Source organism: Pimephales promelas, chromosome 15 (genome assembly GCF_988280905.1).
Source record: "Pimephales promelas chromosome 15, fPimPro1.hap1.1, whole genome shotgun sequence".
In the NCBI taxonomy this organism is placed as follows: Eukaryota; Metazoa; Chordata; class Actinopteri; order Cypriniformes; family Leuciscidae; genus Pimephales; species Pimephales promelas.
This window is the reverse complement of record NC_142783.1, coordinates 19861707-19886517: the sequence shown is the minus strand read 5'-3', so window position 1 is coordinate 19886517 and position 24811 is coordinate 19861707. Positions and strand designations below refer to the sequence as shown.

Sequence of the window (24811 nt, the reverse complement as noted above, 5' to 3'; positions counted from 1 at the left end):
GGTTCTGCTACAACATCTTAGGTCAAATAAGTGAGAAGGGTCTGACTGCAGAGCCGCAGTAGTTCGCCTTTGAATGTCTAATCAGAAGTTTGTGTAATACCAGGCATTGAGCAATTAAGTGTATGTAGGCCAGGCTTTTTATTTTTTGGAGGAAAAATGTAAAAGAGTGTGTTCCTGATACAAGCACTGTTTTATTTCAGTAAAGGAACCTGAAGGCCTGCGAGCAACAGCAAAGAAAAAAAACAAAAACCTAATAAGCAAAAATAATTGGTAACAAAAACTATATTGAAACTGCGCGTGCACGGGTAAAACTGTTGAGGTGAAACTGCGCATGTGCGGGGTGAAACTGCTGGGGTGAAACTGTGGCTCTGCAGACTAATAAGTAATAAGCAAAAATAATTGGTAGCAATAACCATTAGATCGTTTTAATACTGAACAATATGCGCGGGTAAAACTTCTATATTGAAACTGCGAATGCGCGGATAAAACTGGTTAAAACTGTTGTGGTGAAACGGCGCATGCGCGGGGTAAAACTGCTGGTGTAAAACTGCTGGGGTGAAACTGTGGCTCTGCGGCTCTGCAGACAGATATTATTGAAATAAGTAGGCAGCTGTCGTAAATTTGCAAAACAAAACAAACAAACAAAAAACACCAGTAACCATTTTAAAAGCTCTTAATATTCAGAGTCTTTTTAGGGTACTTTACTAATAATATATCTGAAATAAAGCATATGAGTGACAAATTATTGACAGCCTTGGAAAGTGTTGTGTTAATATCAGTTTCCATTATCAGTGACGTTAATGATTTATGATTAATTTCATTAAAATTACATCACAGTGACACCAGTCATTTGACCAGTACAATCTCCAGGATGGCTTTGCTCTGTTTCCACAATCCTTTATATTGTCTTGTTTTATATTGAACAGAGGTAATGTTCTGACTTTTCAGGCAACAAATAGCCCGCTCACATTTTCCTTGGAGCTAAACTCTTAAAGGGGTCATATAATGCCATTTTTGAAGAATGTTTAGGGTCAATGAAAACTTTATAATATACTTATAAAACAATTCTCATTAGCATTTTAAGAAAACCCTAAACGTACGTAGTCAAAAACAGCTGTTTTCAGCACGCCGTTTCAGTGCACATGCCTTTAAATGATAATGAGCTTCGATCACCAGTTGAGGGTATATTTTGGAGAAAGTATTGCAGCGGGGGAGTCCCTGTGCAATGTATCAGTTACAACCGGAGTCGCACCCGGAATAAGATGAAGGCCGCAAAGAAGTTTGACAATTAAAGCTCAAACAGAACATTTCTGAATGGTTGGTTAACTGTCACTTTGATCTATCTATACTGTCAGGGTAGAGTGAGATACGAACACTATGTTTACTGATGTATACGTTACGTTGACAGATTGACGTTACAACTAATGGTCATGGAATTTTTTTTTTTTTTTTTAAATCACCTTTTCACGATTTGCAAAGATTAGTATAAAGGTTAATAAAACTTTACACACTTCGTCTGGAGGTGCAGCAGGAAGTACATAAATAGTTGGTGCCATTCTTTTTCAGGAGCAGCTTCATAGCAAAATCAGCTTATACTGACCCACGTTTATAAAGCAGTCATGCATGAAAACATGAAAGCATTGACGTTGATCGTGGGGAAGATTCCCTTCGAAAACAAAACTCAGCCACTGCGTCTTCATTGATTCAAATTTAGGAACATCAAAATGATTGCTGTGTTCATTATTCACCCTAGAACAGAGCACCACAACTGCTTAGACGCCATTCTGCTCCAGCATATCAACAATAGCGGACAATGATGACAGCTTACTCAGGATGGGTCTGTGATGAAACGCTGCTGTCATTCAGCAATCATGAGGGTGTCCGACCTTGTGACGTCACACGGTCAGACGGCTCGATTTGGAGACATAAGAAAAAGAAACACTGGATAGATTTATCATTATGATGGTTGTTATTATGATGGTTGTGTACAAGCACTGCCAACATGCATTTCAGTACAATCAACTTGTAAAAGTGCATGTACCATTATATGAGCCCTTTAAAGTTTAAAGCTTTAACAGCATTAACATTATTTGTTGAAAAACCTTCCAGAGCCATATCGGATCCATTAATTAAATCGTCTTGGCCTATTATTTTCTTAGTGGTCGACTGAATAAATTGTTAATTTATCAGTGGTCATTGTGACCAAATACTTTCAGAGTATCAAAGTGCAATAAAGTGTCCAGCACCAATAACCAAAGCAAAATAATAATAACAATAATAATAATAAAGTCAGTGGTATCACTATATAGAAGTTAGCGTTAAATTAAATTCTGACCAAAGGGGATACCAGCCACCCAGTACCAGCCTAGAGTTTAATTGGTGTCCCATTTATCTATTACAATAATCCAAGTCTTTATTCCCTCTTCTTCAGGGTTACGTCCAGAGAAAGGCAGGGTCCTTCAGCACCTGCGACAGGCGCTGGTTAAAAGGCCTGTAGAAGTTCTGCAGAATCTCCTTGGTTATGGGCAGCATTGGGCCTAGATTTCGATTGGCTGGTCGTCTGGTGTTTGAGGCGGGACTTTTCGTAATGTCTGCTTCCTTCTGCAGAGTAAGAGGACCTGAAGGGTCGATGAAGCACAAACACACGGTCAGTGAAATAATAGATACTTGCACTTATTTCCACATGATGACAAATTTATTAAGACTTCAGAGGTTAACTAACAGACCCACATCATCATACTTTGCATATTAAAACTAGAAACTCACCCAATTGAAGAAATTCAAAGACTCTACGCATAGTGATTTTCCGGTTGGCGGCATGATCCTCCAGTCGTAGGATGAGAATTTGCTCTCTACTGAAAACACTCAGCCAGTCCAGCAGGTACATGACATACAGTCCCACCTGGAGCCTCACCTACAAATACAGAGAATAAGTACAGTGCCACACTCTTTGGAATTCATGACAGACACAATTAAACTTGTGCTAGTCATTGACAAGTAGCTCAAACAGATTCAGAAATAGACAGGCACAGTTCCCAACATAGACCGAATAACAGATCAGTATAATGCATACACAACGACACATTTAATGTAGAAACATCTTTTGTCAGAGATGTATTAAGTCACTGGTTCTCAACCTATTGTCTCCCTATTTCTGCTGTAAATATAACATGTATATAACCTTATTGGAAATTGAGACTGTTTTTGTTCCGTTTTGACTATTTATCAAAAGTCAAATATATAATTAGGAAAGTTTGTTGAAGTGAATGCATTCATTTCTTGTTTTCACCAACAGAGGGACCCAATGGTTCAACAAAACATGAGACTATCCTTAATTTTTTCAGTTTTATAACAGAATTTTTTGTATTGCTATATATAATATGGTGATATTATATCTTTTCACTTCTGATATGTATTTAATACATTTAATATATTTCATTATTATAAGGAGTAGACAACATTCTTATCTCTTTTGTTTAATGAGTAGGAATTCCAAGTTGACACAGATTACAACTAATTTTATTCTTTAATTCCTTTATGTGTTGATTAAAAAAAAAAAAAAAAATCCAGCCATAAAAAAAAAAAAACGCAACCCCTACGCAACTGTTTTCAGAAAACATTATACCAATAAATATTGGCATTGTTGTTTGCTTCCATTTTGAAGAGTGTGGAGATTCTGGGAAATTCTATAAATGGTTTACCACGGTGCACAAAATGACAATTAATTTAGTTATAATTAAATAATCATTCAAATGATACCTCAGTTCATAATATAATAAACATTCTTAATTTAATTCCGAATGGTGCACAACCCTCTATTTGTATTATATTGCATCCAGTTTACTAGACTAAGCAGCAATGATGCAGCAATCCAGATTTTTTTTTCTGGTTCTTTCCGCAGCATCACAGCCATAAATCAAACATTCATGACTTTAATCCCCAGATCAGTGCTGAAAAACAATTTACCTTTCAAAACACATTTAGATTTCTCTATAACTGCCTTCAGTTCACCTTCCAACATCTTTCTCCACAGGTGAATATCATCTACTGGCTGCACAACTTTGGGGAAGAGCCAGAACAGCTCATCCCATATCTTATCTACAAGGCTGCACCTGGTGGCTTAACCAATTACATCATTCAACCATACATCATCACACTGAACAAAATCTGACTCTGACTCACACCAGCCGCCTTTGAGCCCCTTCCCTAATGTGAGTTATCAACTGTGGTGCTTTGGTGAGACATAACCATCTATCGTTCAGGAGATAACATTTTAATGAGCTGAAGGAATAGTTTTAGGAACTTGACAGCCCCAGTTTCAATGCATTGTTTCTACATCTCTATTAAATCACACAGGTTTGGAATGACATGAGGTTGAGTAAATTATGGAATTGTCACCTTTAGGTGTACTATCCCTTTAAGATAGCAATATCATATTAAATATTTACATATGAGGTAATGATCATGCTTCATATTGCACTCACAGGCATCAAGTTGTTGAGAGTGGTGTTGTAAATGCAGGAACGGATGGACCTCTCAGCCAAGCAGGCCTCAAACAGGTGCAATGATTCTGATACTCTCTCATGAAAATCCTCCACAGATTTATTAGCCATGCCAAAGTATAGATAGTCTGAGTAAAGCCTGCTCTCTCACACACAAATACACAGACAAACACAATAAAAGGTAAGAGGGCAATTTAAAGAGCATCTCTCACAGTAGTCTAATACCAACGCATTCTCACCCCAAGGCGTCACCTTTGACCATGCTTCGATATTTGACATTTTAGGCGCCCTTTAGCGTCACTTACATGACGCGATCCTACGGCGTCATCTAACTGACGCTAAGCGTCAATTAGAGGACGCGGTTAGGTTTAGGTGTGGGGTGGGGGTAGGGTACACGCGATCCTAGGGCGTCATCTAACTGACGCTAAAGGGCGCCTAAATGCTTCCCAAGGCGTCAGTTAAGTGACGCCTTGGGGGTGAGAATGGGCTGCTAATACTGGTTATGAGATCCGAATAAATGATACTGATAAATATACTGTAAATATATACATATTTGAAAATGGGATAAGTACCTCTCTACTGGATCTCTGAGCATCACAATGAATCTGGCATCTGGTTGGACAGCATGAATGAAGTCTTGCACCAGAAAAGGAGGCTCCACCCCCATTCCATTGTTGTAAAAATAAACCCATGCATTATTGTCCCACATAGTGGATGCGCTTGCTTCACCTGTCAATAAAAAAATAAAAATAAATCCTTTTGTGTCTTGTATGAGATTATTAGTAAAAGTTTACAATCCTGCTTTAACTCCAAACAACTTGATGTTTCATTTGAAGACAGGGATCATCTGATGAATGATATTAGTGTTTGTTTTAGCTGATTTAATTTCTCAGGCCTCTAATTTTATTTTAATACCTCTGGTGTGAGTCATAACAAGAGGAAAGACCTTGTCTATAACATCTGGCAGCTCTAATGAGCAAGTCTGGGTTTATAGACAATGTGAATTTAATTGGAGAACTTTTAAGCATGCCTCAAAAACTATACCTAAAACTGGGGTTTGTGAGTTGATGGAAAGCTAGTAATTCCTTAAATTCTAAAAAAAAATTAAAATGATCTTAAACTAAACACAAATCAAATAAAGTACTTAATGAAAAAATTAAAATGGCGGTAAAATGCCATTTTCACAAGATGTAAAACAAATCTCTGACGTCCCCAGATTGTGTGTGTGAAGTTTTAGCACATAATACCCCACACATTTTTTTATATGTTAGTCACTTTTTGAGGGTTTGCAAAAAATGCACAGTTTGCAGCAGCTCATTTGCATTTAAAGGGCCAGGCACAAAGCGGTGCGTTTTTGCAACAGGTGGGGTTTCAAGAGCTCGGCAGCTGCCATTTCCAGCAGACACATTAAAATGACAGAAACTGTTTTTCCTTTAATGTTAAAACAGAGTCAGTTAAAGATGGAGAGACTAAGAAGAAGTGACAACATGTAGAATACAACAGGGCTTCTCTAAATGGTTAGCTGAGGATATTCTGTCATGTAATCTATAAATCGCTCATATGGAACTATTGTGAGATGCACACAAAGTGACTTTCAATTGCATGTGAAAATATGGATGCTATAAAGTTTGAGCTGACTCACAAATGTACTCTTCTACAACAACTTTTCCTCTCCTCAACATGGACTGCGTGTTCTCAGGGGCGGGGTTTATGTACATTTTGGGGTTGCTGATGTCGCTGATGTCACTGACCCGGGAGGAATGTCTTGTAGTCCCTACTAGCTAGTCCTTTTCTTTAAAAGCAAATATCTTCCTTTGAACTTTGAGCATTGTAACTTTGATAATGGTGTTAATGCTCAAACAGCAACATTACACACTAACTAAAGTTAGAAAAGTGAAATCATACTTTACCACCCCTTTAAATATTTATTTGTTTACTGTACCTGCATGTAATTTGACTATTAACCGATATCGGAGAACCATGAACATGCCATTGTGTTTGTAATATTAACTTAAATTTTTCAGGGGGTACTTCAAGTAAATATTTTAGGTCAGAGAAGTTTGGCTCACAAATAGTTTGGGAATCCCTGCATTAAAGAAAGGGAATACATGTAATTATTACCGATTATGATGTTGACTTTTTTGTGGCTTCTGGAGGAATTGCTCATCAAGTGATCTTGAATCTGATTGGCTGCTTGGTCAAAAAGATCCAGGTAGTCTTTCAGTGGAAAGGGGTTCTGAAAAGCATTACCTGACCTGATGATACCTTAAACCAGGGGAAAACAAAGTACAATTATTTCAAAGCTTGCAAACAGAATTACATGGCATCTGTTCTGTAGCTGTAAAATTTGTCTCATAAAATAAATGTGATGGAACTCAATGACCCGTCTAACATTAAGCAGATGCTTTAAATTGTAATAAAAGGGGAGTGATGGGAGGGATGCACATTTTCCTGTCACAAAGACCAACTAGCACCATGAATTCACATTTTAAACCGAGGGACGAATTATCTTTTTTTGTGTGAAACTCACCAAACCTCTTTCGTGTCCACCAATGTGGTTCCTTCATCGCGGTGAAATGGACCTCTGGATGTAGCCGTAAGCGGTCGTAGAGATCTGTGGTGCCACACTTGGGCTGGCCGATGATGTAAAACAAGGGCAGGCAGCGCAGGCGGTAATGTCTACCAGCATGCTGATGCAGGTGAGCTGGAAACGCTCTACGCAGGTGGTCATATATTGCTTGGAAGCGCTTTGAGTAAAGGGCATACAAGTTTTTCCCATATGGATCAGCTGTGATATTCCCAAAGAATTCTTCATACCAGCAGGGGTTCTTGAGATTGGGAAGAAATATTCGAGGAATTGCAGTGAATATCTGTGGACGAGAAAGACCAAGGCTTGTGATAGTAAACTTAGATTTGCATGTAGCTTGCACATGTTCATCTATGAAGGTGTGCATTTTCTTTACACAAAAGTTCAAAAGTTTGGGGTCAGTAAGATTTTCTCGATCTTTATTGAGATTTAATTAAATTAATACATTTATTCTGTACGGAGGCATTAAATTGAACATAAGTGACAGTAAAAACATTTATCAGGTTATAAAAGATTTCTATTTCAAATAAATGCTGTTTGGACTTTCCTTTGACTTTTTAAACTCTCCATGTAAATTAAGTTTGCCACCCATTGTTATAAAAATGATACAGCATTTTTTCCTTAGTGAAAAAAACTGCATTTTTTTTTACCAAGGGGGCAAATAATTCTGACCAGCACTGTAGCAGGGATAAACCGAAACTTAAAGTTGATATAAACTTAGTCTTTTTGTAAAAAAAAAAAAAAAAAAAAAAAGTAAATTTTGCAATTATATATACATGTAACCCAAAATGCACGTACGTTTGCCTCTTTCTCTTTCACTTCTTCCAGGTCAGGCACTCTTCTACAACTGAAATCCACTTTGGCCACAATCCTCCTCACCACTTCTCTCACAACTGTGTTGTCAGTAGTGAAAGACAGATTAAGGGGTTGCTGTGCCAGATGAGACACCACGGTAAGGTGATACGGCGACGTCGTTAAAAAGAGCCCTTTCTGGTCCCTCGTCAAGATGTAAGACGCCATGATTAGAATGGTGACTGTAAGTCCAAAAAGAAAGCTTAAGATTTTGATTTTCCGTACAGACCAGAGTGTCCATGGGCCCCATGCTCGATGTTGTGCTCTGTTGTTCTCTATGAAAGTCCATACACTCATCGACCCGTTACTGGGCTTGTTTTTGCAGTACCCCAGTTTTTCATCAAAGGTGTTTAGAAGGCCATGCTTGTGGTCCATTTTTGTATTATGTTAGTTGTGTTCACTTTGCATATAAAGTGAATCCCCTCGATGTGAGTTATTGTACGAGGTCCGCTCCATCATACCGTTCAGTGCGCCATAACCCAAAAGAACGGTGTTTTGCCAATGAAATCAACATCTTTTATGGAGCAGATGCTATATGGCTTCAGGTCATTGTTTATAATGGAATGTTTGTGGGCAGGAAGACAGACAGTGGAATGAGCAGGGCTTCCCGCACGCGTGGCGAGGGGCTAGACGATTGGAGCACTCCTTCAATTTAGCTGCCACAAATGACACCGCGGCAGCGGGGTTGACAGCGCACCAGCACAAACACAGTGCAGATTTGGTTGTCAAGGTCACAAACGCCCCAACAGAAGCTCGGATAACAGAAAGGTCTATTCCTGCAAGACAAAAAAAGAGCAATAAACCATAAATGCACATTGATTTGAGTCTAGGAAGCAGTGGATGTTGGTAATACTCTGTTTCTGTCGCTCACATGCCAGTAACTCTGTGATGGGTTAGTTAGATAACCATCAGAGAAACGATGGCAGGAACATCATACAGGCCACAGACTGTGTGGCATATGGTGTGTGGGTATGTACAGCTGCACAGAATGTGTGTTTTGGAGAGTTTAGGGCGTAATCCATTTAGACATGATAACCTCAGGACAGGCCTAATTAAGAACACAGTAGACCAGCTGCAAGCTAAGAGACACATTTACTTGACAGCCTTCACTCTTTTCGGTCTCTCTCTTACTTACGGTTTAAGCCCTGAACACACAAGTCGAAAACAAAAGGTTTGATGTCTTAGAAGTAGCTATATATTGTATAAGTATTTATGCATATACCATTTACACTACAGTTTAAAAGTTTGGGGTCAGTAAGATTTTATCATTTATTTTTTGTTTTTATTTGGTGTTAAAAATGTTGTAAAAACAATAATATTGTAAATGATAGTGACGTTTAAAATAATTTTTCTATCTTAATAGATTTGAAAATGAATAAGCTAAATTATCAATCTAATACACTGATGTGCGGTGCTACTTAATATTTTTGTGGAAACATACTTTTTTTTTTACCAAATCATTCTTTGATGAAAAGTTCAAAAGAAGCAGGTTTGTTTGAAACATACATTTTCTTTACTGCCACTTTTTATCCACCCTTGCTGAATAAAGGATGCATTTCTTTCTTTCAAAAAAATCTTTCTGATCCCAGAATGTTGAACAGTTGTGTATATCTCAAGAGAGTTTATCAAACCACAAACTTTAGTTATGATATAGACAGAAATCACATTCACCTGAGAAAGTAACTGTAGCAATTAGGCTGAGGAGGAAGCAGTGGCTCTAAATGCAGTAGTAACTTCATTACACACACACAAAAAAGACTGCAGTAAACACCAGACAAAGAACAACTGAAACTGATGACTATATACTGAATGAACTAATGATCTAAATCTGGAACAGGTGTGTGAAATCAATGAATAACCACGACAACCAACAACAACATATTTAGTATCCAAGACAACCAAGGAAACCCAGGAAATAATGAGAAACAAACTAAAAGTCCATAAAAACACAAACAAAACAACAACTAAACAACAAGATGCTTCATAACCATGAAATTAATTATTGGATAAAACATTGAAAAATGGGAATATCATTATTTGTATCCACTGGACAGTTTGTTTTGGGTTTTCTTTGCTAAAACGAATGGCTTCATTCTTGATAAACGCCTGCAAGTGAATGTTTAGGACTAGCATGCTCTAATTATGTATCTTCCTTGTAATTGTGTGTTTGTATTAAACTCAAGGACACGTCCTTGCTTTTCCTACAAATGTTGGATGAAATAGTCAGGCTGGTGGGGGAAAAACACAAAACTCAGCATTTCTCCTCAATGTAGACCTAACGGCTTTATTGCTAAATATGTGGGGTTGGACATTCTAGAGCAGGGCTTTTAAAAACCTAAAAAAAAAAATATTTTGCCTTGTTTTGATTTCTTCCTTTTATTTTGGCAAATTAAAGGGCCTCCAGGATCCTCTTGTGGAGGGGTTGCCTTCATCCTTTCATCAGACAGTTCAGGGCTGTTATTTACCGCCTAATTGTGGTTAAATTTACCTTGGGGAGATCATTAACAGAAATGTGACTCTACCGAAGCCCACACAGACCACAATCCATGCTCAACAAATAAATAGATGTGGGTCTCATAAATTATAGATAATTTTCTATTTGTGCACGATGGTTTGTATAACACTCAGAGAGAGAGAGAGAGAAAGAGAGAGGGTGATAGACAGAGAAATTGGGAGAGATTAATGAACGAAAAAGAGAGGGAAGGTAGTCAAAGGAGGACATGTGCGTTCCCATGGAGATAAAGGCAGGTGTCATTGATCAGTGTTGCTATGGAAAAATAGACACTGGGAGTGTTTGTACAGTATGTACGCTGACCTTAAATAACATCATAGTGACAGATTGTGCGTCTGAGTTACGTTGATTGAAAATAAGTGAGGTCTCGCTATCCGTTGCCTGAAAATAAGAGTTTGAGGTAAAGCGCAACGAGGACCTCCATCATTGTCAGCGTGGGTGTTTATTTTAAGCACAAGTGTTACATTTCTGATGACTTTAGCATGGGGTTGGGCTGACTTGTGCTGCCACTTTAAATATATTTCAGAATAACAAACCCAACTCTAAGTGTGGGGAGGTGAGGGATCTGCGAGCATGTTTTCATTATGGATCTGATTGAAGTAGAGGGGGAGCATGGGACAGAGAGAGGATGCGTTAGTCTTGAAATGAGCACTCGCTGCGGGAACGCCACAGCAGTCCACAACTCAATGATTCATTACTGAGAAGCTCCATCATTATACCTGTCAATCAAAACCACAAGTAAGGAGCTCTACAAATTGCGTGCCTAATGATGCTTTTAATGTTGTTTATGCAAAGCCTACACAATTCAAGGGTGAGGGTCCTTACAGGTTAGTTCACCCAAAAATTTTAATTCTCTTATCCTTTAAGTTATGTGTTTTAGAGTGTAATTTGTGCACAACTAAGTGTCATTTAAAGAAAATTTTAAAGGCATGGTTCACAGGTGAATGATAAAATGAATGTAAAAACAATGTTGCGACAAACGATGGTCATTCATTCCTAATTTGTTTACACGAAACACTGTCATCCTGAAATATAATGTATACTGTCATCCTCATATCGCTAAAATGTAAACAAATACTATCTCTCTTTCGGAGAAATTCAGTAAATTTGGAAGACTCTGCCATAATGCCGTTTTCCTTGGTTTTCCTCCGCTTTAAATCTCCCCAACTGGAAACTGAAGAGCATCCTTGCGTCAAATGCGGAACTTGTTCGTGCATATAGCCCATTGAGGGCAGACTAAAACAGCCCTTAGTCCGACGGCCAGTCCGCGAGTTTAATCTCCGCGTGTCGTCTTGTTTACAGTGTTGTCCATCAAGAGAGCAAACACTAGACTATGTGCAGGTAGTACTCATGGGAATTGTAGTGTAGTGATAAATTGCAATTCGTTTTTTATGTCAGATGTCTTTTGACAAGACTACAATTTTTCAACACACCAAAGTGGCGAGTGGGAGTGAGTTTGTTACCCAGCATGGTTGAAATCCACCCACATTTGGCATGTTGGCAGGTGTTAAATTCATACTACACACATACTTTTTTAGCGGTTGTGGAGTAATTTCTTATTCAAAATTAGTACCTACTCATGATTCCGGACACAGTTGCTATGACATAGTTTGTTGCTATGTCATTTTTCACATACATCTCTCTGAACCCCCTCCCTCACCCAGTCCCAGAGTCATAAAAAGAGGGCAGCAGAGCTGTCAAGACCACTGCTTCCAAACACAGAGGCTACTCTGTCCGTGCCAGCCAGTGCCATGACTAATTGATCAGAGAATGCAGGAATGGATCCGGGTGGATGAAAGGGGATGCCAAGGATCGGGGGAATGGGGGATGGGGGGTGGGGGGTGTTGGGTGGTCGTAGCTTAAGTTGTAGTACAGTACACCAGGAGGGGAGGGGAGTATAATCTGTGATGAAGTAAATACTATAGATATAGAAAAAAAACAATTGTATTTTTAGATTGAAGTTAGTTCAGGCCAGAATAAAATATTACTCAATTCGAGCTTGCAGAAATTAAAGCTTGAACTTAAAATAATATTCTACTTGTTATGTTTATAATGATTATTTGAGTGAATATCAAAGTAAAGTTAAAATTAAATAAAACCTACTCATCTCTCTGATACGTGTTCAATCATGCACTGGACCATAATTAATATATAATTAATAAGGTTGCATTTTCACTGTTTTCTAGTTGTATTTACCCAGTTTTACCATTGCTTTTACCTTTGTTAGGAATAGCAACTTGCTGTTTTGCTGTGCTCTATTCTATCACTGTCACCGTTGTACCAAGTTTTGAGGTCTCTGTGGTCTATATTTTGTAGATATGTAGTCTTACGAAGTAAAACAAGAAATCAAATGTGTTGTTGAAATGTTTTTTAAGTAAACCATACACTTTAAAATCATGGCTTAGTTCAGTGCTACTGCATAGTTTGAGTAAATGCACTTGGATCAAAGAGTGAGTTAAATGCACTTGGAACAGAACATTGCAAAGTAAAATTAAAATCAGTAGAAATAAAAAAAAAAACATGTTTACACTTCAGTGTCACTTCATCTATCTATCTATCTATCTATCTATCTATCTATCTATCTATCTATCTATCTATCTATCTATCTATCTATCTATCTATCTATCTATCTATCTATCTATCTATCTATCTATCTATCTATCTATCTATCTATCCATTCTTGATTTCATATGTGAGTCTACAATCAGTGAAATTACAATTCACCTCTCTCAAAGAAGACACAGAAAGCAAAATGCTCGCTATCGACTCTTCCTGAGTGAGTTAATCTATATTCTCCTAACACACACACACACACACACACACACACACACACACACACACACACACACACACACACACACACACACACACACACACACACACACACACACACACACACACACACACACACACACACTCAAACATAAACACACACAGACTAACAAGTACACATTCCATTTGTGCAGTGTAAATAGAGGAAAAACATGCAGGGATAACATCTATTCCACAGTCAGTACAAGTGAAAGGAAATGAATGAATGCGGCAGCCGACAATGAAGCTCAGTGGAGCCGAGTCTGAAATGGCATCAGTCAAATATCAACATATATCCAAAAATGCTCAACAAAAACATTTTGACAACTACAGTACATAGCAAGATTCGTCACATTTTTTTTTCTATTTTGCTTCTTCTAAAAAAAAATAATGAATAATAATCAGCTTAAAAATCAGAGTGAAAAGTTGATTTGAAAAATGAACAAAAAATCATATTCTGCCCATTTTTTTATTTTTATTTTTTCCCCCCAATTTATTTCAGGGTTAAAGTGAAAAAAAAAAATCCAAGCTTTTCAATGTGGTCTCAGGCATGAAATTTGTTTCCCAACTGACAGTGTTGATTAAATGGCCTGCAAATGAAATTGAAAAGAAAGACACAAGACATTATAAATGAAGGCTTTGGGTACAAGGATGTGACATCTGACAAACACAACCCAGGAAAAGCTAAGAGAGTGACAGTTCAATTAATAGTCACACTGTGGATAAACCTCAGATGTTCTAGTTCCCTTGTCAACACTAGGCAGGATTTGAAAATGTCTCTATTTGAAGATATACAACTATATATATATATATATATATATATATATATATATATATAAGTGGTTTGGTTTACAACCAAACCCCCTTGTTGTCTAGCTCATTTACCCCTATATTTAAGACTCAGCCCTGTCTTTTATGAGTTTTTGATGTTGGTTGTTCTGTCCCAAAAATTTCTGTGCAACTAAATGTTTTTTTGCCCGTTGTGTCTAACGGGACATTTATTAAATTATTTTCAAAAATGTCTCAAAATGGTTCTGTGTGCACCGTGCCATCAATTACCACATTTATTTATTTTTTTACAGATAAAGTGCTGTAAATAATCCATTACATTCAGTGATTTTGTGTGCTAAATTTAAAATAAAACAACTGCATAGAAATACATTTGTATCACATTACTGTAATCCATTCGAGCAGCACTACATCTTCTGTGTTCTCAATGTCTGCGTTTTAACATAGTGACGGCAGCTGGTGCATCCTGAATCAGATGTACTTGTCATTCAGTCATGTTAATTTGCAGACACTGTTTCCATAATTAATTTCAGACTTGACAAATTACTTTGCAGGTGCAGTGTAATTGTTTGCATTGACACTGCTCTTGATTGTCCACTTTTATAGAGACGCAAATGACATATTGAATCAAGGAAAATCTACACTAACTGACAAGATAACCTATTTGTATCAATGATTTGTGTGCTGTTAAGTTTTTATGTATGTAAACCTTTACTTAATCAGGGCCCTTTATATTTGTCATTATAAACCATGTGACCCTAAAATATAGCACTGTGCACAACATTTCTCATTAAAATGCTACTTGTCTTTTCCTAAACTGATCAATTCAAGGGCATAAATAACACAGAAGTTATTATTAGCAAAATCTTGTATAAATTGGCACCCATCTGGCAGACAGATGTGCTTATGGGTCATGTTATATAAACTCCTGCTGAAGCAGGCCTTTCTCAGTGCCCCTTTATTCCCTCTATGATACTCCAGCATGCATATATTGTATGTGATGACAGGCTCATGTTCAGTTGAGCAGATTTGTTCTGCGGTTTAAAGATGTTTGCTTCTCAGTGCTTGAAACATGGGGCATGTGGTTTGCTGTTGATTTCATGCTGTCAGTGCATTGATGGAAGGCTTTTATTGTCTTATTCTGTGCAGCGTGTGTAGCACGGCAACGAAGCTTGGGAAACTGTTTATGTAATCCACCCTGAAAAGAGCAGTAGCGCAGAAGAAAAGAAGTGTAATTAAACAACAGAGATGAGAGAAAGAGAAGTTCCCTCAGGTGCTTCACTCAGCAGCCTATCAATAAATACTTCTTAGAAAGAAAGAAAGAAAGAAAGAAAGAAAGAAAGAAAGAAAGAAAGAAAGAAAGAAAGAAAGAAAGAAAGAAAGAAAGAAAGAAAGAAAGAAAGAATTGTGATTTGAGAGAATTGAGAAAGAAATTCTATTTCTCAGAATTGCGAGTTTATACCTTAAAATTCAAATATTCAGAATTCAGATTTGAGGGTATATTGCAAAAAAAAATTAAAAATGTGTACTCATAAAAAATGTGTACTCATGTGTACTCATAAAATGTGTACTCATGTGTACTCATAATAACTCATATAAATAGTTTTATTTTATGTTTTATCAAAAAGACAAAAGAAATCTTCACAACTATAAGAATCAATTTATGCATACTCGTGGTGTTACTAATGTACATTAGTAACATGTATTACATCTACTACTTCCCCATGGTCATGTGTTCAAACGTGTTTCCTGACAATGCTATTGTGTGCTTGACGGGCAACTCAGGATACCTCTTTGCAAATCTTTTATGTCCCATATACCCACACAGTACAACAATAGATCCAAGTTCCTCTTGCCATTTAATCAATAGCCTGTTCTTTGTTACCATCCACAAGGAAAATTCACAAGGATAATATGTAGCAAATGTCAGCAGTGCAGTTATGCATAAAAATGCAAAGTCACGCATATTCTGTCAGATAAGAGCCACTTGAATTTATCTCATAAATAAATGATGTATTAGTCTGGATTTTTAATTAGATCTGCTGCCTGGAACTTGCGATATAGAGTTGAGAAACAACTTGAATATAGAAAGATGGGAGATTCAGAGCATCCGTTGTGCGAATGAACAGACGTGAGCTACAAATAACTTCAAGAATCCCTTTTTCATTTGCTTTTTTTCTCTCCCTCTCTTATCCTATTCTTTTATGTTTCTCCACCCCTGAATGTAGGTTATGGAAGGCAGCTTTCATTCTTCTTAACACAAGGTTTTCCCTATCACAATATATTCTTTTTTTCATCCTTCCTTTCTGTGGTCCCATTGATCTTTTTGTATTGTTATAGTTTAGTAAAAACTACTAGTAAACCATGTGTTTTTTACCTTGTACCTTTTGTTGCCAAAGAATTCTAAATTTAATTTGTTCTGTACAAGAGATTCCTTTGCTAAAATATAAAGGCAGTATATTTTTAGGTGCAGTATAAAGTCTCATTAATATTTTAAAGACAACATGTTATCTAAATGCCCTAACCTAACCCTAGATTAAATAATATGTTTATTTTCTTGTCAAAACATGATTAAAATATTATCTGGAAATGGCTTTAAATAGTTATATTTGTACCTAAGTAATGCTGCATGTGTAATTATTTATTTATTTATTTTTTCACAAACTATTTGCAATTTAATCATGATTTCCCTTCTCCTCCAGCATCCTCACACTCAATATAGCCTACTAGCTGAGACTCCTTTATGTGTACAGATGTGAGGAAATGACACAAAGACATGCTCAAATCTCCTGCGGAAATCCACCAGTACCACTGGAGTTAAAAACATTATTACAAGCTTACCGCCTTGAATCGAGCTAAGGCAAGCAGATACAGTAGTTTTGAGCACTGGCTGGTTATGTATTTTGTGAGAATGGGCTGTGTATGCAGTAGGCCTATACTACTATGCTGACATGTTATTTTTTATACTTGAAAAAAATACTTTTAACTGTCCTTTTATAAAACAAACAAACAAACAAAAAAAAAACATTTAATTAGCTTTATGCTTCTTTATCAACAGTTGAATGTTGGTACGCTTCATAAAGAAAAGAAACATTTTAAACAAAAAAAGTTGAGAAAATCTCATTTGTGTCAAAGAAATGCCTTGATCAGATTCAGAATGATGATGAAAACAAAGATGGAGTAGATCGAGTCCAACACCCCCAAAGCTTCACAGTCGGTTTCTCTTTATGGGTTATGCTTCAATTCATTTGTTAACATTGACATTATTGTAATGTTTAATGATCACGTTATTATACATTTGCGTGAGTAGGCTATTCTTCTTTCACTTGTTTCAGCTTCTTCTTCTCCTGTGTTTTTAATTTGGAGAATCTGCACTAGAAGATGACATAGCGCCCCCTACCGTATAACAGTGAAAACATTCAGTCAATGGTGGAGAAAGAATAAAGTAGAATTAAAGTCATGTCTTGTACACTACCAGTGGACTAGCCTACACAAAAATTCAAGTGAAGTTGTAAGTTGCAACAATGTAAACAATGTAAGTTTCATAATGTTTCATAATGTTCACAATGTAAGTTTCATGTAAGTTTCATAGTACTAACAGCACACTTGAATAAACTTCTTTTTCGTAAGGGTTCTCTCAATTATAAATTTATTTTTTACTTTTTCAAACAATCTGTATTTATCCTACGTATCTTCACTGAAATTTTTAATGAAAAGGAGTTTTTCAGCAGCCACCTGTGCTCTCCTGACCCCAATTTGAAAACCCCTTCTTTAAATGAACATAACAGTGTAAATAATGTGTATGATTAAAAATGTCAAACTAAGTAAAATAAACCTGTATGTACTGTATCTATATTACTTCCAACACTATCTGCTTTCCCATCACTCCATGCATGCATGGCAGAAATGTGCTTGAATATAAAATACCTAAAAATGTCATTTGTGGCAATCACAAATTACGATTGAGGCAAACATTTTAGAAAACAAACTCGACAGACAGCACACTTTGTTCTCCCCTTTCTCAGTAGACCATGCTATTCTGAACCCAAACAATGCAGCCTCTTTTGACCAAAGAATGCCATCGGCCTCGTCCTATCTTTGGATAGTGGCTGTCTAATGTTCCATGCATCATTAAAGAGGGCACCAGACCAATGCTCCTGGCACAAAAGACCAGAAGAGAGAGGGAGAGAAGTGAACTCATTCAGCCCAGCATTCAGAGGCCGTCCTTCCTCCATTGATACTGGTGCACAATGTTTATGTGTCTGCTCCAAATAGACATGAAAGCAGAACTGAGGACTGAGCCTCAGGGGGCCTGACGCCTCAAGTAAAATCATATTATGACTTAATCTGATCTAATTCTGTGCCTGTTGATAATGCCTATTCACTAGTGCAGGTGCTATAAATACACTGTACTGGGGGAAGGGGCACAGGGAAGGCCAATGTCTGGCTGTCTATGGTTTGCATAGTTTCGTGTTGCCAGATCTCTGATTAAAACGAGTTCTGGTCCTTATTACAGCTTATAGTCAAGAACAGTCTGATCGTCTGACAGTCTGATCGACTTTGCTTGCTTATATACATATATATATATATATATATACACAGTAAGCTTAATTACATGCAACTAACCCAAAACCAAACCCAAATCCTAACCCTAAGTACATATATACTTAACTAATATTAAGTATTAGTTAAAAAGAACACTTTGAAATAAAGTGCAACGTTATGTTTCAATGTTCTGATGTCTACATTTAAATTTTCATTTCAGTTCATTTTTTTGTTTTGTTTTTTAAATCAAAATGGAATATCAATTTTTAAGATTTGATGCTAACCTGATAAACTTTGGCAAATCCTTAAAAAGCACTTGCAAATCTGTTAACATGTAAACATGACTGTTTGCAGGCAGAGCGAGTTTAAAAATAACTGTGTGCCTGAACTGCACAAGGCCAGCCAATCAGATAATAGCTTGCCAGATTGTGAAAATACTTTCCAGCTTTGTGTCCAATATCCATCAGACGGTCAGTGAGTGGACTGTGGGCGGTACGTGGGTGTGCCGTCTGTGGCTATGACAAGAGCATATAAATGCACAGAAAAACTTCTTTTTTTTTCTTTTTTTTGTGGAATCAAATGAGCATTTAAGCCACTGAGCCAAATACTGGGTAGAGATATGCATACATGAAATACTTTCTTCAGATTTACTCTTATACAGAAGCTATTAGAGTAATGCAGCCAGGAAACATTACATCACCTCACTAAAGTTATTTTTTTTTACATTTAGTATGTACTTATGTAAGCTTATAATATGAAGAAAAAAAATAGGAATAGATTGTGCGTAAGAGTAAATGTATTCATATTTTCAAAAAGTAAAACAATGTAACACTCGAGGCACCCTGCATGATAAATCATTCTGGTGGAATGGGCCATCATCATCCTGAAAATTACTTCCCCCTCATGATTCTTTTCATCTCTCTGGTGAGTATCCATCCTATCAAAGTCTTGAAGCAGTCCTTGCAAACCACTGTCTTTGATTTGATTAGTTTAAGCCCCAAATTAAGCAATTAGACAATAAACAGGAAACAAGTAATGCTTGAGTAGTACGTCCATTACAGTAAATGTCACAAGGTCACTTAAGAGTTACCAGAAATATTTTATGACTATACGCAGCAGACCATTTACACAAGCTCACTGTAGCTCACTGAAGCAGGCAGACACATCTCCCTATTTGGCAGTTTCAGACAGGCTTACACCATTATGACTGGCTAACACAACACAAGAAATTAATACCACTCAGGCCGACATCATTAAGACTAGCAAAAGCACTCATGCAAGTTAATGCTGCATATAAATGACTCCACAATGGCACTCACGGTCCTCATACTGGTAATGTTAGCATGTCTTAAATACACTACGGCTTGAGGCGACTTCAGTTCATATTACCACGGATGGTCAAATATTTCGCTGACTAGGTTATTGGTGAGGTGTGGATTGAAATATTTTAGTCAATCTTCATTGTTGCCATGGGGTTCACTTCAACTGCAGAGGCTGTGAGTCCTACAAAGCAAAAATGGCCAGCACAGCAAAGAATGATTCCAGTTTAAGAAATCAAGTTTACAATTTGTCATATGGATGAAGTGCATCTAAACTGACTTAAATTAACTTTGACATTAATGCTGTCATTTTATTTTACATTTATAGAATTATTTTATCTTAAAGGTGCAAAATGCAAGTCTCTGAGTTTTTGCAGAACTACGCCCCCTCTGGCGACAAGCGATGGATCACACACACACACGCACGTTTGCACGAGCTGTTCATCATAACCAAAGGAGCATCAGCCGCACACATCTTTTGTTACAGTCATAATGAGGTAATAAAGTTATAAATCTACTAGTCATTTAAAATATATGAAAGGAAAGTCATTTGAGTAAATTACACACTTATTTGTGTGTGTGAGGGGGAAACAGGGGTGGTAGAAAACTTGATGTTGAACTGTTTTATGTGCTTACTGTATCCACTTATGATTGTATCATTATGGAAAGACTTTCATGAACAATATAAGTTATTACTTTGTCTAGGATCCTGTTTGAGCCCTAGAGCAGGCCGGAGATCTCTCCATTTGTTGAAAGCTTACCGATGTTGACTCTCGTCTTATTCCGACGCCTGGAACTAGACAGAAGTTTTATTTTCTTTGTCTTTGTTTGCGTTGGGGTTTGGAATGAACTACAAGCCGGTCTCTTTGAATCCATCTTCTACTTTTGTCGAAAGTTGACTAAAGTTGTGTTGCTCGAGTTGTCTTCTCTGACACGGAGAATACACAAACCTGCCAGACATAGCCAGGCGAGCGTGCCGTGAACGCGCATGACGTCACGCCCAGTCTCAAATTCGAGCCCGAAAATGAAAAGTGAAAAAAACCAAACCGTGACAGCACTCCCCTCCTCCAGAAGGCAGCTCCTGATGCCGAAACAAGTCCATTTTATACAGAGGTAGAAGGAGGTAGAGGTCTTCTCGAAGGGAGTGTCAGGGTAGGTGGCAGGAGAGTGTACCAAGGCAGATCGCCAGCGCCAGATATCTGGATACTCTGGCGAAGCAGAGGCGATGTCTGGACTGGACTAGACCGCAGAATCCGGAGGCAAAGGCAGAGCCACAGCGACAGGCACCTGAGGTGGAACCAGTGTACCGGAGGACGGAGGTGACTCATGTGCGACAATGGTCCCAGTTGAAGCCAAAGGGATGAGGAGCCAATGTGGAGCTGACTGGTTAATAGCTAAGGTGGAGTAACAGGATCGAAAGCTTGAGACAAAGCCAGGGGATCCACTCTCCAAGGCAGAGCTTGCCACCAAAAGATCTGCAACAAATTTAACTTGAAGTGTGGGACCAATAGAGGAGGAGAAGAGGGACTGGAGAGAGCCAACAAAGGTGGGTCGAAGGACTGACTGGCTTAGGCAGAGGAGGCGGGAGTTTCATCAATGATATAGTCTTTGCACTGGGCAACAAAACAGTCCTTGTGCTGAGCAATGCTACATGCTTAGTGATGATCCGAACCAGCAACAATGAAGATATGATATGAATATGGGGGTTGAGACAGATTTGGGACTGCCTGGTATCAGTGGTGGGATATCACCCTCTTCTAACTCCACTAAAATCCCCACAGGTTCTGGCTCTGTGGCGGGCATCGACACTGGCTCTTTGTGGTGGGTATCAGCTCTGGCATCAGGTCTGTAGTGGGCTCAAGTTTTGTCACCGCAGTGAGGGTGAACTGTGTGTTTGCAGTGGCCTTAAGAGATGTCATTTACTGGGGGTAGATGTACTGTAGACATCAGAGGATGGCTTCTCTCCACGTTCCTCTTCCCAAATCAGGTGAGTTGAGGTGACTGTAATAGTTCGCTCCAATCCAGTAGAGCTATTTCAGCTTCTTGTCATCAAAGGGAGAGTGCTGGGAGAGCTGGCTGAAGAGTCCAATGGAATTTATCTGGATTTTATCTAACTTAAAAGTTTTTAAAAAATCATTCTTTCTCGTGTTGGCCTCACAATAATAAAAATTCAAAGATGTGAAATATCTGATTTGCTGGGGTATGAAATTGCAAAAAAGAGAGAATGGAGAGCCTTTATAGAGCATAAATCGTGCCAGTGAACAGATGACATGAGCCATAAATAACTGAATTGTTTCTCAATGGCTTTTTTTTTTTTTGTGCAACTTTCATCTACTTTTATTTCCCCCAAAGGTTATGGGGGACAAAAAAAATTAAAGAGGGGTTTGCCAGGGGCTGGACAAAAACAATCCACGCACACACATAGGTAGGAGGGAGGAGGTATTCACAGAAATACACACACACAAACACAGCTTCATGTCAGAAGCCAAAGGGCACCTGTCTGCCTGTCTGGCCATGTTTTGTGGCTCTCAGAAGAAAACGGAAGAGAAATGTTAATAAAGGCCGTGAGCCTTATAAGAGCCCTGAGACCACTACTGAGTTTCATCTTACTGATGAAAGCAATGGAAACAGTATATGAAAAGCACATTTTATACAAAAATGTGCTATTATGGCATTCCTGGAGAAGTTGCATAGATTTATGTATTTTTATGATAATAAAAATAACTGTAAAAAGTGTGTGTGTGTGTGTGTGTGTGTGTGTGTGTGTGTGTGTGTGTGTGTGTGTGTGTGTGTGTGTGTGTGTGTGTGTGTGTGTGTGCGTGCGTGTGTGCGTGCGTGTGTGTGTGTGTGTGTGTGTGTGTGAGTGTGTATTCCCTAAATTATGGGACCAAATATGACAAAATGGACATTTTTTGGTCCTCATGAGAAAAACAACTTAAAAATCATAAGAAATTAGTTTGTCCAGTATAAAAATGATTATGCCTATGGACATTTCCAATAAAACATGGGAACGGTGTGTGTGTGTGTAGGCAGACAGCGGGTCAGAGCGATGAAGGGTTTGGTTGTTGGTATGGATAGTTAACTCAGCAGTTATATATTCTGCAGCTGTTATGATCTGGTGAATGTCTGTCAGGAAGAGACACTCCAGCCATTCAATACACACTCCTTTTGCCAACAATTACTAATATATCACAGCCTTAGACACTCCAGAGTGCAGTAGCCATGACAAACATGAAAGCTCTCCATTGCAATTTCCTGGATTTCAACAGTTTTCAACATGGTAGATGTAACCTGAATAATGTAAGACTATAGATCCATCTATTATTTTTTTCTTTCTTATCTGTTTAAAGGGGGAATACCAACAACATACCCACGTGTAATGTGTTCTTCTCTCAATCACCACTGCTGTTCCTAGGTCAACATTCCAGAAGTCTCTTTCCCTCATTCTAAACCCTGTTTCTAAAATGGACTGGTGGAGAATTTTGGATTGTGGCAAGTGGGATTGCTTGAGTTAACTAGATAAAGAAATCAATTGGAAAATGACCTGAAACTGTTCATGACTGACTTATTTATTAAAAATAAATTCATATAGGTCTATACATTCCATATGTATTATGTACATATGTTGTCTGCTTGCTTATATGTACATGACTTAATCGTGTTGAATGCTGTGTTTAATTGTGGAATTGTTTATTGTGCTGGAGGTACCTCGAAATAGCTCAAGTGCAACAGTCTACAGTAACCTTCCAAAAATTTACCATGTCCGCACGCCCAAAAATTTGACCAAAAAAAAAAATGTTTAATTAAATTATAGGGTTAATTGCTGCGCATTTTGGTGTCACAAAATGTTTGCTGAGAATGTTTCACATTCATTGATTTTATTAAGATTTTATTGAGATTAAGATCGAAGGGGAGGTGAGGACGACTTTTATTTATTTATTTTTTAAAAAACAAAAATGAATCCCTCTGAAGAAATAAGTTTAAAATGAGTGTTAGTTATAGTTTTGATATAAGATTTAGAAGCCTGTGATGAATTATGACGTCTGGGAATATACTTTGGTCAATTTAAAATTCTGTGAAAATTGATTAATCATATCTCATAATTGTTCAAGCTTTTTTTATCATGAAAATGATCATATAATGGAAAAGTGTGTTATTAAGTGACATTAGTTTGAGATTGATCTATATAAATCTATGTAAATAAATATTAGGGTGGTATAAATGCACAACCAAACTTGGCTTATTAACAAAAGTTAATATACAAACATTTGGTGACACTGAAATCGTCTGATGCTATTCAGAGAAAATCGCCGCCTTCCAACCGTCCTCTGAATTTACGGTTTTAGAATAACAATAGCCTAACTGTTGTATTTTAGTGTAAACTGTGGTTACCATTGTAAATGTTTGTGGCTGATAGCCTAATAATCCCGTTGAATTTGCCTGAGGTCGTGCACAAAGAATCTTCTGTCACGGCAGCATCTCATCCGATATCAATGAAACGTGCGTGTGAAAATCCTGATGACAGCGGCTATTTACGAAGCGTTTCTCAATGGACTTGCTTTGGAAATCATCTTTTTTTACACTAGGCTATAACATCCAGTCAGTGTCAGACGGAGCATCGCTATAAAGCGTCTCGCTCTCATGTAATGTAGCTACTAATCTATTAGTCTGATTCAAACGTGTAACACGTAAACCCTAGAACAATCGTGGCAAAAATACCTTCATATAACTCGCGTAAAAAACTTACCTTGACAACTTGCAAGCTTTAATATTCCATTGAACGCTTGTGATTGCATTTGAGTCCGCGATATAGAGAACTTTCTGAGCGACTGAGTTGATGAAAGCCTTTCTGTCTCTGTTCAAGCGCACAAATGCATCTCTCTCTCTCTCTCTC

At 37.7% G+C, this 24811-nt stretch overlaps 1 protein-coding gene across 2 annotated transcripts; it reads right to left on the bottom strand.

Moving 5' to 3' along the window:
- Positions 1–775: 775 nt before the first annotated feature.
- chst15a (carbohydrate sulfotransferase 15a) lies at positions 776–24790 on the bottom strand. 2 transcript variants are annotated; one of them, XM_039669922.2, is made up of 8 exons: positions 24665–24790; positions 7888–8717; positions 7033–7372; positions 6624–6767; positions 5075–5231; positions 4485–4641; positions 2767–2914; positions 776–2618 (listed from the first exon to the last, which is right to left on the bottom strand). In XM_039669922.2, the coding sequence occupies exons 2-8, from the start codon at positions 8314–8316 to the stop codon at positions 2434–2436; spliced, it is 1560 nt and encodes a 519-aa protein (XP_039525856.2). In that variant the 5' UTR covers positions 8317–8717; positions 24665–24790; the 3' UTR covers positions 776–2433. The 2 variants fall into 2 exon arrangements, with proteins under 2 accessions (XP_039525856.2, XP_039525857.2); XM_039669923.2 differs by lacking the exon at positions 24665–24790 and adding an exon at positions 9613–9807.
- Positions 24791–24811: the final 21 nt, after the last annotated feature.